The sequence below is a fragment of the Boleophthalmus pectinirostris genome, unplaced genomic scaffold (genome assembly GCF_026225935.1).
Source record: "Boleophthalmus pectinirostris isolate CB_2022bp ecotype Guang Dong unplaced genomic scaffold, ASM2622593v1 HiC_scaffold_10, whole genome shotgun sequence".
NCBI lineage: Eukaryota > Metazoa > Chordata > Actinopteri > Gobiiformes > Gobiidae > Boleophthalmus > Boleophthalmus pectinirostris.
In genome coordinates, this window is record NW_026570971.1 from 33,071,205 (window position 1) to 33,086,204 (window position 15,000).

At 44.2% G+C, this 15,000-nt stretch overlaps 1 protein-coding gene across 1 annotated transcript in view; it reads right to left on the bottom strand.

Moving 5' to 3' along the window:
* Positions 1-32: 32 nt before the first annotated feature.
* The window catches only part of LOC129409440 (basic salivary proline-rich protein 2-like), a 56,378-nt gene continuing 41,410 nt past the window's right edge, over positions 33-15,000 (bottom strand). Inside the window, exon 3 of the mRNA XM_055155508.1 lies at positions 33-1,257. Coding sequence (XP_055011483.1) covers positions 33-1,257 — 1,225 coding nt within the window. The remainder of the gene's footprint in view (positions 1,258-15,000) is intronic.

Below are 15,000 nucleotides of genomic sequence, written 5' to 3' on the forward strand. Positions count from 1 at the left end.
CTGGTGCAGACTTCTACTGAACATGTGAGGGTTCAGTGGGTTCCTGTGTTCCTCTGGGGTTCCTCTGGGGTTCTTCTGGGGTTCCTCTGGGTTTTCCTCTGGGGTTCCTCTGGTGTTCCTGCGTTCCTCTGGGGTTCTTGTGTTCCTCTGGGGTTCCTCTGGGGTTCCTGTGTGTTCCTGGGGTTCCTCTGGGGTTCCTGTGGGTTCTTGTGGGTGGTTCCTCTGGGGTTCCTGTGTTCCTCTGGGATTCCTCTGGGGTTCCTCTGGGGTTCCTGTGTTCTTCTGGGATTCCTCTGGGATTCCTCTGGGGTTCTTGTGTTCCTCTGGGGTTCCTCTGGGGTTCCTCTGGGGTTCCTGTGTTCCTCTGGGGTTCCTCTGGGTTCCTCTGGAGTTCCTCTGGGGTTCCTCTGGGGTTCTTCTGGGTTCCTGTTTTCCTCTGGGGTTCCTCTGGGGTTCCTCTGGCGTTCCTCTGGGGTTCCTCTGTGGTTCCTCTGGGATTCTTGTGTTCCTCTGGATTCCTCTGGGTTCCTGTGTTCCTCTGGGGTTCCTCTGGGGTTCCTGTGTTCCTCTGGGGTTCCTGTGTTCCTCTGGGATTCCTCAGTGGTTCCTGTGTTCTTCTGGGGTTCCTCTGGGGTTCCTGTTTTTCTCTGGGTTCCTCTGGGTTTCCTCTGGGGTTCCTCTGGCGGTTCCTCTGGGTTCCTCTGGGTTCCTTCTGGGGTTCCTGTTTTCCTCTGGAGTTCCTCTGGGTTCCTCTGGGTTCCTCTGGGTTCCTCTGGGGTTCTTCTGGGGTTCCTGTTTTCCTCTGGGGTTCCTCTGGGGTTCCTGTGTTCCTCTGGGATTCCTCTGGGGTTCCTGTGTTCCTCTGGGATTCCTCTGGGATTCCTCTGGGGTTCTTGTGTTCCTCTGGGTTCCTCTGGGGTTCCTGTGTTCCTCTGGGGTTCCTCTGGGGTTCTTCTGGGGGTTCCTCCTCTGGGGTTCCTCTGGGTTCCTCTGGGTTCCTCTGGGGTTCCTGTGTTCCTCTGGGGTTCCTCTGGGGTTCCTCTGGGGTTCCTCTGGGTTCCTGTGTTCCTCTGGGGTTCCTCTGGGGTTCCTGGGTTCCTCTGGGGTTCCTCTGGGGTTCCTCTGGGGTTCCTCTGGGGTTCCTGTGTTCCTCTGGGTTCCTCTGGGGTTCCTCTGGGGTTCTTGTGTTCCTCTGGGGTTCCTGTGTTCCTCTGGGGTTCCTGTCGTGTCCATGTGCTGGAGCTCTGTCTCAGTCTCCTGGTGCAGAGCAGATTGTGGATTTAACAGCTTCACAAGTCGTAGAACATGCACAGGGAACTCCACTCTGCTGCACGAGCTGGAGTTGTGTTTTTATTTCATTCACACATGTTTGAGTAATCTCCAAAAGCTCCAAATGCTCCATTTCAGCTTGTGATGTCATGAAGTGGTAGTTTACAAGTTTACAAGTAACAGCTGCTTTTACCTTTTTCAGCACTTCCTGTATCACCACGTGACATCACACGGTGGAGGAACAGAGTGTAAAACACAAACACACAAGTCCAGGTCTGTTTGTGAGGCAGGAAACTCCATTAAAACAAACATGAAGATGAGAGAAGAGAGAAACACAGACCCTCCTCCTGCTTCTCAGGTGTGTTTCATAAACCTGCTCTGTCAGAATGTCTGTGCTGGATAATTAGGCCTAAAGGTAACGTATGAAAAGAATGAAGAGGGAGGAAGAGGGGAAAACATTTAGTCCTGGTTTAGTCCCGTTTCAGTCCTGGTTTAGTCCTGGTTTCAGTCCTGGTTTAGTCCTGGTTCAGTCCTGGTTCAGTTCTGGTTTAGTCCTGGTTCAGTCCTGGTTTAGTCCTGGTTTAGTCCTGGTTCAGTCCTGGTTCAGTCCTGGTTCAGTCCTGGTTCAGTCCTGGTTCAGTTCTGGTTCAGTTCTGGTTTAGTCCTGGTTTAGTCCTGGTTCAGTCCTGGTTCAGTCCTGGTTCAGTCCTGGTTTAGTCCTGGTTCAGTCCTGGTTCAGTCCTGGTTCAGTCCTGGTTCAGTCCTGGTTCAGTCCTCTGGTTCAGTCCTGGTTCCTGGTTTAGTCCTTGTTCAGTTCCTGGTTTAGTCCTGGTTTAGTCCCTGGTTCAGTCCTCTGGTTCAGTCCTGGTTTAGGTTTAGTCCTGGTTTAGTCCTGGTTCAGTCCTGGTTTAGTCCTGGTTTAGTCCTGGTTTAGTCCTTGTTCCTGATTCATACATTTCACCAAAAACATCATATTTTCTCTTTATTAAATCACTTTGAACTGTTTGTTTTATTCTGTTTTGTCCTGATTAAAAGCACCACAAACACATTTTTACATCATTATTTATTTGGACATAATTATCGCCCTCGTTATTTTTCAGTCTTTTCGTCGTAATCGTCTCCTGCTCCATTTTTTTTTAATTCAGTGGAATATGCATCAGATTCCATAAATACATGAGTGGATGAATATTCAGCAGAGACTCACACAGATCTGTTCTGGAGAATCAAGATCACACACGACACGGAACAACAGGAACAGAAGAAATCTAACGCTGCTGCTTTAGTCCTGCTTTAGTCCTGGTTTAGTCCTGGTTTAGTCCTGGGTTAGTCCTGGTTTAGTCCTGATTTAGTGCAGGTTTAGTCCTAGTTTAGTCTTAGTTTAGTCCTGTTTTTAGTCCTGTTTTTGTGCTGGTTCAGTCCTAGTTTAGACCTGATTTAGTCATGCTTCAGTTCTAGTTTAGTCCTACTTCAGTAGTTTAGACCTGGTTTAGTCCTGGTTTAGTTTTAGTTTAGTCCTGGTTTAGTCCTGCTTGCATCAGTCGTGGTTTAGTTTAGTTTTACTGGAGGGACAGAGCCCTGGTTCTGTTCTAGTTGAGTTCTTTTTAACCCTCACACTCTCCTCGGGGTCACATTGACCTGAAGATTGTATTTTCCTTCCTGCTCTCTTGGGGCGGGTCAATCAGACCCAAAAATGTATTTGCTCGCTTAGCGAGAATTTATTTGAGAATAAATTTTTGGGTCCTGTCTTTTTTTTGTGAGAGCGTGAGGGTTAAAATGGTGGCACAGTGGTTAAGACTCTAACCTCATTTCAAGAAGATCCCAGGTTCAGATCATGGACGTTATTTGCGGCAATACCACAACTTCAACCTAAAATGTCTCTGTCTGATCTGAACAGTCCCTAAACCCCAGAACATGAAGCCATCATCCATGATGAGTGAGTGAGTGAGTGCTAGTGCAGCCTCTGCAGCTCAGGGAGGGAATTCTGAAGTCTGTCCAAAAACTGAGAATGAGACAAACTTGGATGTGTCTCTGTGCAGGTTCAAGACTCTTTGTTATGATATTTCCTTGTGTTTTATGAGTCATCGTCCTCATGGATCAATAAAGTTTGTCGAAGTTTTAGCTCAGCTGGACAGAGAGCTCGACTCCGAGTGTTCAGTAACAATCGCTCTTTACTTCATTTTGTTATTTTTTTCAAACTTGTGATTTGAGTCGGAGCCACAAAGAAAAGATCATTTACACTTCAGACGCTGCAGCACTCACTCCTTTCACTTTAGTTTGTTATTTTCTCTTTGTCATTTGTCTCTCTGCTCCTTTTATTTGTATCCCTCTCTCTCTCTCTCTCTCTCTCTCTCTCTCTCTCTCTCTCTCTCTCTCTCTCTCTCTCTCTCTCTCTCTCTCTCTCTCTCTCTCTCTCTCTCTCTCTCTCTCTCTCTCTCTCTCTCTCTCTCTCCCCCATTTCTGTAAGTCTTATTTTTTGTCATCCACTCTCTCTCCTCTTTTACCCTCTCTTACTCCCTCTCTCTCTCACTTATCACTTCTCTCTCTTCCTGTCTTCTTTCTTTCTCTCCTCTCTCTCCTCCTTGTTTCCCCATCTCCTTCTCTGTAACTCTCTTCTCCTCACCCCTCTCTTCTCTCTCCTCCATTCTTTCGCTTTCTTCCTTTCTCTCTTTCTGATCTTCTCCGTAACTCAACAATTTTCCTCCTCTCACTTTCTCTCTCTCTCTTTCCCATCTCCTTCTCTTTAATTCTCTCTTCTCTTCACCCCTCTCTTCTCCCTCTCCTCCATTCTCTCACTTTCTTTCTCTCTCTTTCTTTCTCTCTTTCTTTCTCATCTCCTTCTCCATAACTCTCTCTTCTTCAGCCCTCTTCTCTCTCTCCCCCATTCACTCACTTTCTTTTTCTTTCTCTCTTTCCCATCTCCTTCTCTATAACTCTTATTATTTCTCTTCCTCTCTCTTCCCCTGTGCCCCTCTCTTCTCTCTCTCCTCTTCACCCCCTCTTACTCACTCCCTCTCTCACCATTCCTCTCTTCTCTCTCTCCTCCATTCTCTCACTTTCTTCTCTCTCTCTCTCTTTCTCATCTCCTCCTCCATAACTCTCTCCTCCATCTCTCTTCTCTCACTTTCTCTCTCTCTCTCTTTCCCATCTCCTTTTCCAGTAACTTATTATTTCTCTTCCTCTCCCTTCCACTCTCTCTCCTCCCTCTCTTGTCTCTTCACCCCTCCTCTCTTCTCCCTCTCTCACCGTTCCTCTCTTCTTTCTCTCCTCCATTCTCTCACTCTCTTTTCTCTTTTCGTAGTCGCAGACAGTTATGCAACCGAAGTCTGTCGTGTGAATGGAGAGAACACTTTCTCTCTTTCACGTTCAGACGAGTGCGGCAGAGTGGTTAGCTCTCGGCGAGGGGGTTGCGGGTTTGATTCCCGTGGCGATGTTGACGTTGCGGCGGTGGAAGCGTGTGCAGCTGAGGGCGCAGGTCGGAGGTCAAAGGTCGCTCTGTTTGTTTCTGTTGTTCCTCATCACGAGGTCAAACGCTCACATCTGTCCATCCCCCGCAGACCGGAGCGAGGGAGAGAGGGAGGGAGGGAGGAGAGAGAGAATAAGGCAGAGGAGTGAAGGAGTAAACGAGGAGAGAGGGAGGAAGTGGTGGAAAGGAAGGAAAAGGGAGGAGGGAGAGATTACGGGGGAGAACAATGAAGGTAGAGGGAGGAGGAGGAGGAGGGTGCAAAGAGAGAGAGATTAAAGGAGAAGAGTTAAGGGGAGAAAGGAGGGGAGAGTGGAAGGAGAGGAAAGACAGAAGAGAAAAGGGGAGAAGATAGAGAGGGGAGAAGGGAAAGGGGCAAGGGAGAGAAAGATGAAGAGAGAGGGAGGCAGGGTAGAGAAAAAGAAGGTAGAGAAAGAGTGATGAGAGGAAAGAGGGGGTGAAGAGAGAGAGGAGAGAGGAGAGGGAGGAGAGACACGTGCCTTCAGTCTGTGAGCTCCATCTGGACCTGATCTAAACATCTGCTCCACACAAAACCAATGTGTCCCAGGGGAAGGACACCACGCTCCCAGAAGGTCCTGTTTAGACCTGGTTTAGTCCTGGTTCAGTCCTGGTTTAGTCCTGGTTTAGTCCTGGTTCAGTCCTGGTTTAGTCCTGGTTCAGTCCTGGTTAGTACTGGTTTAGTCCTTGGTTCAGACCTGGTTTAGTCCTGGTTTAGTCCTGGTTTAGTGGTTTAGTCTGGTTCTGGTTCCTGGTTAGTCCTGGTTCAGACCTGGTTTAGTCCTGGTTTACTCCTGGTTTAGTCCTGGTTTAGTCCTGGTTTAGTCCTGGTTCAGTCCTGGTTTAGTCCTGGTTCAGTCCTGGTTCAGTCCTGGTTTAGTCCTGGTTTAGTCCTGGTCTAGTACCTGGTTTAGTCCTGGTTCAGACCTGGTTTAGTCCTGGTTTAGTCCTGGTTAGTCCTGGTAGTCTGGTTTAGTCCTGGTTCCCTGGTTTAGTCCTGGTTTAGTCCTGGTTCAGACCTGGTTTAGTCCTGGTTTTCCTGGTTAGTCAGTCTGGTTTAGCCTGGTTCAGTCCCGGTTTAGTCCTGGTTTAGGCCTGGTTAGTCAGTCCTGGTTTAGTCCTGGTTTAGTCCTGGTTTAGTCCTGGTCAGTCCTGGTTAGTCCTGGTTCAGTCCTGGTTTAGTCCTGGTTTAGTCCTGGTTAGTCCTGGTTTAGTCCTGGTTCAGTCCTGGTTTAGTCCTGGTTCAGTCCTGGTTTACTCTGGTTTAGTCCTGGTTTAGTCCTGGTTTAGTCCTGGTTCAGACCTGGTTTAGTCCTGGTTTAGTCCTGGTTTAGTCCTGGTTTAGTCCTGGTTAGTCCTGGTTTAGTCCTGGTTCAGTCCTGGTTTAGTCCTGGTTTAGTCCTGGTTAGTGGTTCAGTCCTGGTTTAAGTCCTGGTTTTAGTCCTGGTTCAGTCCTGGTTTAGTCCTGGTTTAGTCCTGGTTCAGTCCTGTTTAAATTCTAGTCCTCATTTCTTTCTTTATGTCATAAATGGTTGTGAGTTTGATTAAACCTCGGCTCTTTCAGAAGTTCCCATTTCCATAAAGTTCATGAAGTCCTCTGGTGTCGTTCTTCTGCTCAGCTGCTCCTGGACCTGTGAACCCGGCTCCCAAATCCAGACCGGTCCAGACCAAATCCCTTCGCTTTAGTCCCGGCAGCCGTCCCAGATTAGTCCAGACTCCAGACCGGCAGCTGCCCGTGTGCCTTTGAGCCCGGCATGTGTGGAGACCTCTGCTTTTGTCCAGATGCCCTCCCGTGATTTAGAACACAATGTAGAGGAATGCAAAAGAGAGAGAACACAATGAAACAGACGGAGAGGAGGACGGAGGGAGGAGAGACAGAGAGAGAGAGAGAGAGAGAGAGAGAGAGTAAACAGAAACAGAGAAAGTAGAGAGGATGGAGAGGAGAGAAGAGAGAGGAAGGTAGAGATAGAGAGAATTATGGGTGAGAAAAAGAAAGAGAGAAAAGAGAAGAAAAAAGACAAAGAGGAGAGAGAGAGAGTGAGGACAAGAGAAGAGGAAGATTAACAATGAACTACTGTTTGATGGTTGTAGCAGAACTAAACCAGGACTCAACTAAGACTAAACCAGGACTCAACTAAGACTAAACCAGGTCTAAACCAGGACTAAACCAAGACTCAACTAAGACTAAACCAGGACTAAACCAGGACTAAACCAGGACTAAACCAGGACTAAACCAGGACTAAACCAGGACTAAACCAGGACTAAACCAGGACTAAACCAGGAAACTAATAAGACTAAACCAGGACTAAACCAACTAAACCAGGAGACTCCAACTAAGACTAAACCAGGACTAAAGCAGGATTAAAGCTGGACTGAACCAAGACTAAACTAAGACTAGACATTGTTCACATTGATCATGGTTCAGTTCTGATGTGTGTGTGACTAGGTCTGTTTTAGTCCCAGTTTTATCCTGGTTTAGTCCTGGTATAATCTTGGTCTCGTCCTGGTTCAGACCTGGTTTAGTCCTGTTTAGTCCCGGTTTAGTCCTGGTTTAGTCCTGGTTTAGTCCTGGTTTACCTGGTTTAGCCTGGTTTAGTCCTGCTTTAGTCCTGGTTTAGACCTGGTTTAGTCCTGGTTTTAGTCCTCCTTTAGTCCTCCTTTAGTCCTGGTTTAGTCCCGTTTAGTCCTGGTTTAGTCCTGGTTTAGTCCTGGTTTAGTCCGGTTTAGTCCTGCGGTTTGTCCTTTAGTCCTTGGTTTAGTCCCGGTTTAGTCCCGGTTTAGTCCTGGTTTAGTCCTGGTTTAGTCCTGGTTTAGTCCTGGTTTAGTCCCGGTTTAGTCCCGGTTTAGTCCCGGTTTAGTCCTGGTTTAGTCCTGGTTTAGTCCTGGTTTAGTCCTGCTTTAGTCCTGCTTTAGTCCTGCTTTAGTCCTGGTTTAGTCCTGGTTTAGTCCTGGTTTTAGTCCCGGTTTAGTCCTGGTTTAGTCCTGCCTTTAGTCCTGTTTAGTCCCTTTTAGTCCTGGTTTAGTCCTGGTTTAGTCCTGGTTTAGTCCTGGTGTATCAGACTGATTTGATTTTGAGTTGCTGAACTTTGCTGGAAAGTAATTTAACAGAAATAAAACTCCTACAGTTGTGTTTTTACTGCCCCCTGTTGGACATTTACCACTGACTCTGAGGCCACGGAGGGATCTGATTGGACGATACAGGTCACATGATCAGAGCTGTAGTAATAATATAACAAGTAAAACAACAACACGATGTTCATAATGAGGTTTAGTGTAATAAGTGCACAGCTGGACATCGAAGTCACACCAATAAAAACACAACTCTCTCCATCCAACGTGAAGAGACGGAGAGAGGGAGGAGAGAGAAGAGGAAGAGATGAGAAGGAGAGAGGAGAGGAGAAGAGGGAGAGGAGAGAGGGAGGAGAAAAAAGAAAGTCAGAGGAGAGAGAGAAAGGTAGGACAGAGAAGAAAGAGAGGAGAGCAAGCAGGGAGAGAGGGAGAAGAAAGAGGAGAGAAAAGGGAGAGAAGAAAGAGAGGAGAGAAAGGGGAGATCGGTAGGAGAGGGAGGAGAGAAAGGGGAGAGGGGAGGAGAGGAGAGAAGAAAGAAAGGAGAGAAAGGGGAGAGGAGAGGGAGGAGAGAAGAAAGAGAGGAGAGAAAGGGGAGAGAGAGAGGAGAGAGGGAGGGGGAGAGAAGAAAGGGGAGAGAGAGGGGAGAGGAGAGGAGAGAAGAAAGAGAGGAGAGAAAGGGGAGAGGAGAGGGAGGAGAGAAGAAAGAGGAGCGAAAGAGGAGAGGAGAGAAGGGGATAATAGAGGGGAGGGGAGTAGAGAGGGAGGAAGGAGAGAGGGAGTAGATGGAGGAGAAAAGAAATATGAGGGGCAGAGAAGAAAAAGAGGGGGAACTCAGAAAGTGAAAGAAGCACGGCAAAGGAGTAGATGAGGACACGGGGAGAGAAGAGGGAGAGAGAGATAAAAACTCGAGGGAGATGGGACAGACAGAAAATGAGAGAAGAGAGACTCAGAGTTTTGTCATCACAGAAGAATGAAGAGAGAGAATCACTCGTCTGCACCTGCGACAGTAAAAGTGAGTTCAACAAACAGATGTAAAGGTTTTATCCTCACACTGTCTGAAGAGGAAGTGTGACGTCATCTACTGTGTTCAGCTCCAGTCAAATGAAGCTCACTGAGGCTGGCAGTTACAGTGAGTGTATTTGGAGCAGAGTTCTTTATTAGGAATAGTAATTGATTTATGGATAAAATGTCAAATGGAGCCAGAATCACGTCCATTCTTTCTTTTTTAAAATGTGGTGGTTACTGGTTTAGCTCTGTCTGTTTCTACACAGTCTGCAAACTTTTCCTCCTGTGAGCTCCTTAAAATATGCAAATATCAGAGAGCTTCTAATTTTAGTCATCACATAAATAGAGTAAATCTCAGAGCCGCAGCTTTGGATATGAACTTTTACAATGGTACATGGTGCATTGAATTCATCAGACGACAGGGTTTCAGCTTAATACTATGTTCAGAAATCTGTTGGTGAGCTGCTTGAAGGACATGGAGAGCTGCTGTAGTGCCCTCAAAATGAAAATGCATTGCAATATTTCTGTTCTAAAATTCATAAGACTAAATTCATATTTAATTTAAATAGCTAAAACATATTTATTTGATATAAATACATACTTCATTGATAATATTTTCATTTTTATGTTTTAGTGGTCATATCAGTTCGTCAGATCTCAGACGTTCTGCAGCTCTGGTCTGGTCAGGACTTGGATGAGACACTGGGAAAATCAGGAGCCACAAGAGGCGCCAGTCATTAAAACTGTCATTGTGTCCTCAAGCAAGACACTTCACCCACATTGCCTAGTATGGAAGTGGTGTGTGTGAGTGATGGCGGTGATTGGCATGGCAGCCTCACTTGAGTCAGTCTGGCTCAGGGCAGCTGTGGCTACAATAGTAGTTTACATCACCAGGTGTGGAGAGAATGAATAATGCTCTGTGAAACGTCTTTGTGACAAATGTTTGTGAAAATCGCTATATGAATTTAAAAAAAAACTTACTTACTTGATCATTTCATTATGATAACAGGATCTTTACTTTACTGTTACTGTCATAGTTTATCCTGTCACGAAAAACAGTCTTACCCACTCCACAAAACACCCCAAACAAATCTATTATTACACCAGACTGTCCATGTGAATGTCTGTGTCCATAGAATAATGTTTAAAATAAAACTAACCTTGCATCACATGAATCGTCACATGTTGAGGGACTATTTTCTCAGCAGCAGTGGAATTTTACTTTGTGGGTTACTTAGGTGCTCGGTGATATCAGTCCACCGGTGCTGAACTTTCTCTCAGAAAGTACAACTCACTGCTGCTCACACATAAATCCTGCAAATGCAAGGTTGATTTTACTTCTAAAATGATTCTGTGGACACAGACATTCACATGGACAGTCTGGTGTAATAATAGATTTGTTTGGGGTGTTTTGTGGAGTGGGTAAGACTGTTTTTAGTGGCAGGATAAACTATGACCATTGACATGCACAGTGTTGGGAAGGTGACTTTTAAAATGTATTCCCCTACAGATTACAGATTACACACCCCAAAATGTAGTTTGTAATGTAATCTATTAAATTACTTAAAGTGAGTAATGTAATCTGAATACTTTGGATTACTTGATTTGCTGTAGAGAAGCAAAGACGAGGATATCGTTACATAAGAAGTTTTGTCTGATAAAAGAAAATAAAAAGCCCAGACTTTACTGAACCAAATTAAAAATATTATTGATAGAAGAAGACGAGGAGACACGGTCTGCATGGCATGGTTTAGTTAAATCCTGTTTTAGACCTGGTTTAGACCTGGTTTAGACTTGGTTTAGACCTGGTTTTAGTCCTGGTTTTAATCCTGGTTTTAGTCCTGGTTTAGTCCTGGTTTAGTCCTGGTTTAGTCCTGGTTTAGACCTGGTTTTAGTCCTGGTTTAGTCTTGGTTTAGACCTGGTTTTGTCCTGGTTTAGTCCTGGTTTTAGACCTGGTTTAGTCCTGGTTTTAGTCCTGGTTTAGTCTTGGTTTAGTCGTGGTTTAGTCCTGGTTTAGTAGACCTGGTTTTAGTCCTGGTTTAGTCTTGGTTTAGACCTGGTTTTAGACCTGGTTTAGTCCTGGTTTAGACCTGGTTTAGTGGTTTTAGACCTGGTTTAGTGGTTTAGGTTTAGACAGTGTCCGGCAATGAGTGAAATTACCAACAAAAAAAAAAAAACACACACAAAAAAAAAGGGAATAGCCCAAAATGTGAAAACAGGAAAACACCGCTGTGTAATCTTTTTATTTCAACCAAGTAACTGTAATCCAATTACCACTCATTAATACAGTTACTCATAATTTGTACTCTGATTATGTAACTCCAGTACATGTAATCTGTTACTCCCCAACACTGGACATGCACTAGTCTAGCACCAGTGACCTCTGCAAATACAAGGACTGGATGGAAGATTTCAAAAAGTGCTGAGTCCTATGTCCAAAATTCCAGACTGTCTCTTTAAGAACGTGAGACTCAAGGGCTTATGGGAAGAGCACATTCATTTGTTGTTGTAAAGACACAGAAAGCGAAAAATACTAGTTACAAAATGAAACAAAATCTGAAATTAAAAGTTGCCTAAAAGCTAAAATGAACGCGAGTCTTGCCTTTCATTTCGGGGGTGCAACACGACTGGTCGATCCTGTGTCTCTGGTTTAACCCGGAGACACAGAAGGACGAGTCAGATCACTGGAGACACACACGGTTTGTTTAGTTCGTCATTAGTTTGTGCAGGGATGATGTGCTGGTGTAACATGTGCCCTGAGTCAGACCTGCACCTTTAAATAAGACGTGTGAGCGTTGTCATGGTAACGCGAAATACAAACCCTGATGGTGACTGTTTTATGGTAAACCTGAACAGGTCAAGTCTGAACAGGTCCAAGTCTACAGGGAGTCTCCAGAGAAGTCCCTGTGTAGACCAGGACTAAACCAGGACTAGACCAGGACTAAACCAGGACTAGACCAGGACTAAACCAGGACTAGACCAGGACTAAACCAGGACTAAACCAGACCAGGACTAAACCAGGACTAAACCAGGACTAAACCAGGACTAAACCAGGACTAAACCAGGACTAAACCAGGACTAAACCAGGACTAGACCAGGACTAGGACTAGACCAGAGGGACTAGACCAGGACTAAACCAGGACTAAACCAGGACTAAACTAAACCAGGACTAGACCAGGACTAACCAGGACTAAACCAGGACTAGACCAGGACTAAACCAGGACTATAACCAGGACTAAACCAGGACTAAACCAGACCAGGACTAGACCAGGACTAACCAGGACTAAACCAGGACTAAACCAGGACTAAACCAGGACTAGACCAGGACTAGGACTAAACTAGGACTAAACCAGGACTAAACCAGGACTAGACCAGGACTAAACCGACTAGACCAGGACTAACCAGGACTAAACCAGGACTAAACCAGGACTAGGACTAGACCAGGACCCAGGACTAGACGGACTAGGACTAGAACCAGGACTGAACAGGACTAAACCAGGACTGGACTCGCTCTATACTCCCTGATAAGACCACAGGTGCAGGTGGGCAGCATGAGTCACATTTACGTCATGGAGGTCTATACAGTATTTTTAAAAATAAACCAGATTTTTTTTTTTTTTTTTTTGTACTAAGGTAAAATGTCACATGTTTTCATCATGTCCTCAGCTAAAACATTTCTGGATAACCATTTGCAAACCTCTTGCAGATGATCTGGAGATTGTCTTGACCCCTTCTGTTGATTTAGTTCTATTTGGAATAGTGTCCAACCAACCTAACAGACGCGACATGGATGTTCTCTCCTTTTCAACTCTTATAGCCAGAAGCCTGTTAGAATGGAAGTCACCGACTTCTCCAAAAGCCTCACAGTGGCTCAGTGACCTCATGTCGTTTCTTGGCCTTGAAAGAATTAAATATGACTTGAGAGCCCAACTGACTGAGTTTTACACTGTATGGGACAAAATCTCTCCAATCAATAGAACTTTACAGCTTTCTCAAATGGGTGTCAAGGCAAATTTCAAATTTCGTGTGCTGCCACTGGTACAAATGGTATAAATGGCCAAAAAAAAAAAAAAAAAGTACAGCGCAGATTGTTATTTATATATAACCTAACCTATATTGTGTATATAGGACCTGGGGGGGGGTTAAGTTTTGAGGGTGGTATTAGTGAGATGGGGATATAAAAAAAAAAAAAAACACGACTATTAACTACTGAACACATGCTCCTCTTTAAAATTTTCTTTAACATGATCTTTTATTTTGTACGATCATAAATGATAAACCTTTGTGCCTCCGTTAACATTATTATTAGCAGTGTTGGGAAAGTTACTTTTAAAATGTATTCCCCTACAGATTACAGATTACATACCCCAAAATGTAGTTTGTAACGGAATCCATTAAATTACTTAGAGTAACGTAATCTGAATACTTTGGATTACTTGATATTGTCATGCTTTTTAAAACTACATGAATGTAACAAACACATCCTGGCTGTGGAGCCCAAGTCTCCATGAATAAGCAACTGTTTACTGTAGAGAAGCAAAGACCAGGATTTTAACATAAGATGTTTTGTTTGCTTAAAGACAATAAAAAGTCCAGTCTTTCCTTAACCATATTAAAAATATTATTGATAGAAAAAAGCTTTTTATATGAGATCACTGCTGCCTTAAACTATGTCCACCTACTGTTAGTGTCATATTGTTTAGTCCTGGTTTAGTCCTGGTTTAGTCCTGGTTTAGTCCTGGTTTAGTCCTGGTTTTTTTAGTCCTGTTTTAACCCAAAATGTGAAAACAGGAAAATACTGCCATGTAATCCATTTATTTCAACAAAGTAACTGTAATCCAATTACCACTCACTGAAACAGTAACTGTAACTGAATACAGTTACTCATAATTTGTACTCTGATTACATAACGCCAGTACATGTAATCTGTTACTTCCAAACACTGATAATTAGTTTGCGCGACCATAAACGAAAACAAAATATCCTTAAATTTTTCATTCTCATTGTGGTTTACTTCACACGATCATAAACGATAAACTTTTGTGCCTCCGTTAACATTATTCTTAGTTTGTATGACCATAAACGAAAAAATAAAATAAAAAGATAAGAACTAGGAAGAAAGTGATTGTGTTTTTGGTAGAGGTTTTGGTTTGTGGAACAATCAGAGTGATGATTTTAAACTATCCAACACTGTAGAAACCTCTCTACTCTTTTTATTGTGCATTGAGTTTTGTTTGTTTTAATTTATATTTTGTCTCCTGTATGTCCAGTGAGTGGAGTTGGGAATGCAAACTTGTTGTTCATGCGTTTGGGACCTTTTGTTTCAGCTCAGACCCTTCCTAGTCCTGGTTTATGTTTTGTTTTTGTTTTGAAATGCTGCAAAGGATCCAATTAAAAAAAAGAAAAGTAATAAGGTAAAAAGTGTTTTGCGCCAGTACAAATATTCTGCATGCAGCATGAAGAACAAAATATACTTTTATTGCTCAAAAACGTGGAAAAACATGCATTCTTTCAGTGAATGGTGTCACCTCTCCACAGACCTGACCTGTAACCTGGCCTGGTGGTGCTTCAGTTTAAGTTCTGCGCCATAATGTGATAAAACCCCTGATAAACACAACTTGTATTTGAAGTGGAGTTTTGGTGTAGTCCTTTTACTCTCTCTGTGTGGTCCTTCTTCCAACATCAGAAAGTCAAAGTATTAGAGCAGATTAGTAAAAGTAAAATCTTAAACCTGTTCTGACAAATTGACTGACACGAATCCACATCTGACGCTCTCTACAGAAGCTCCGGGAATCCTCACAGCTCTGCTCCGTGTGAAGTTTGTGAAGGGGAGCTCCGTCTGAAAGGATCAAACACCGAGGAAGAGGAGCAGGTGAGGCCCCTCGGCGCGAGGAAGGTGCAGGTGGCCCCTGAACAGGTGTGTGTGACTCCCAGAAACTGTGTACGTAAAAGGATAAAGCTGATCTAAATAAATAGCTAAGTGAACATGGGCGCACTTCTGGCTCCATCGACTCTGGCGTGACTTTATATTGAAAAATCGTCCTCTCTCTCTCTCTCTGTAACTGCTGCTGTGAGCCTCATTTTAGTCTTAAAATGTTCTTATTACCTGCTCTACATGATCCTGTTTTTTTTTTTTCACTGTTTTGTCCATTAATAAATTCCTAAACTAAACCAAGAC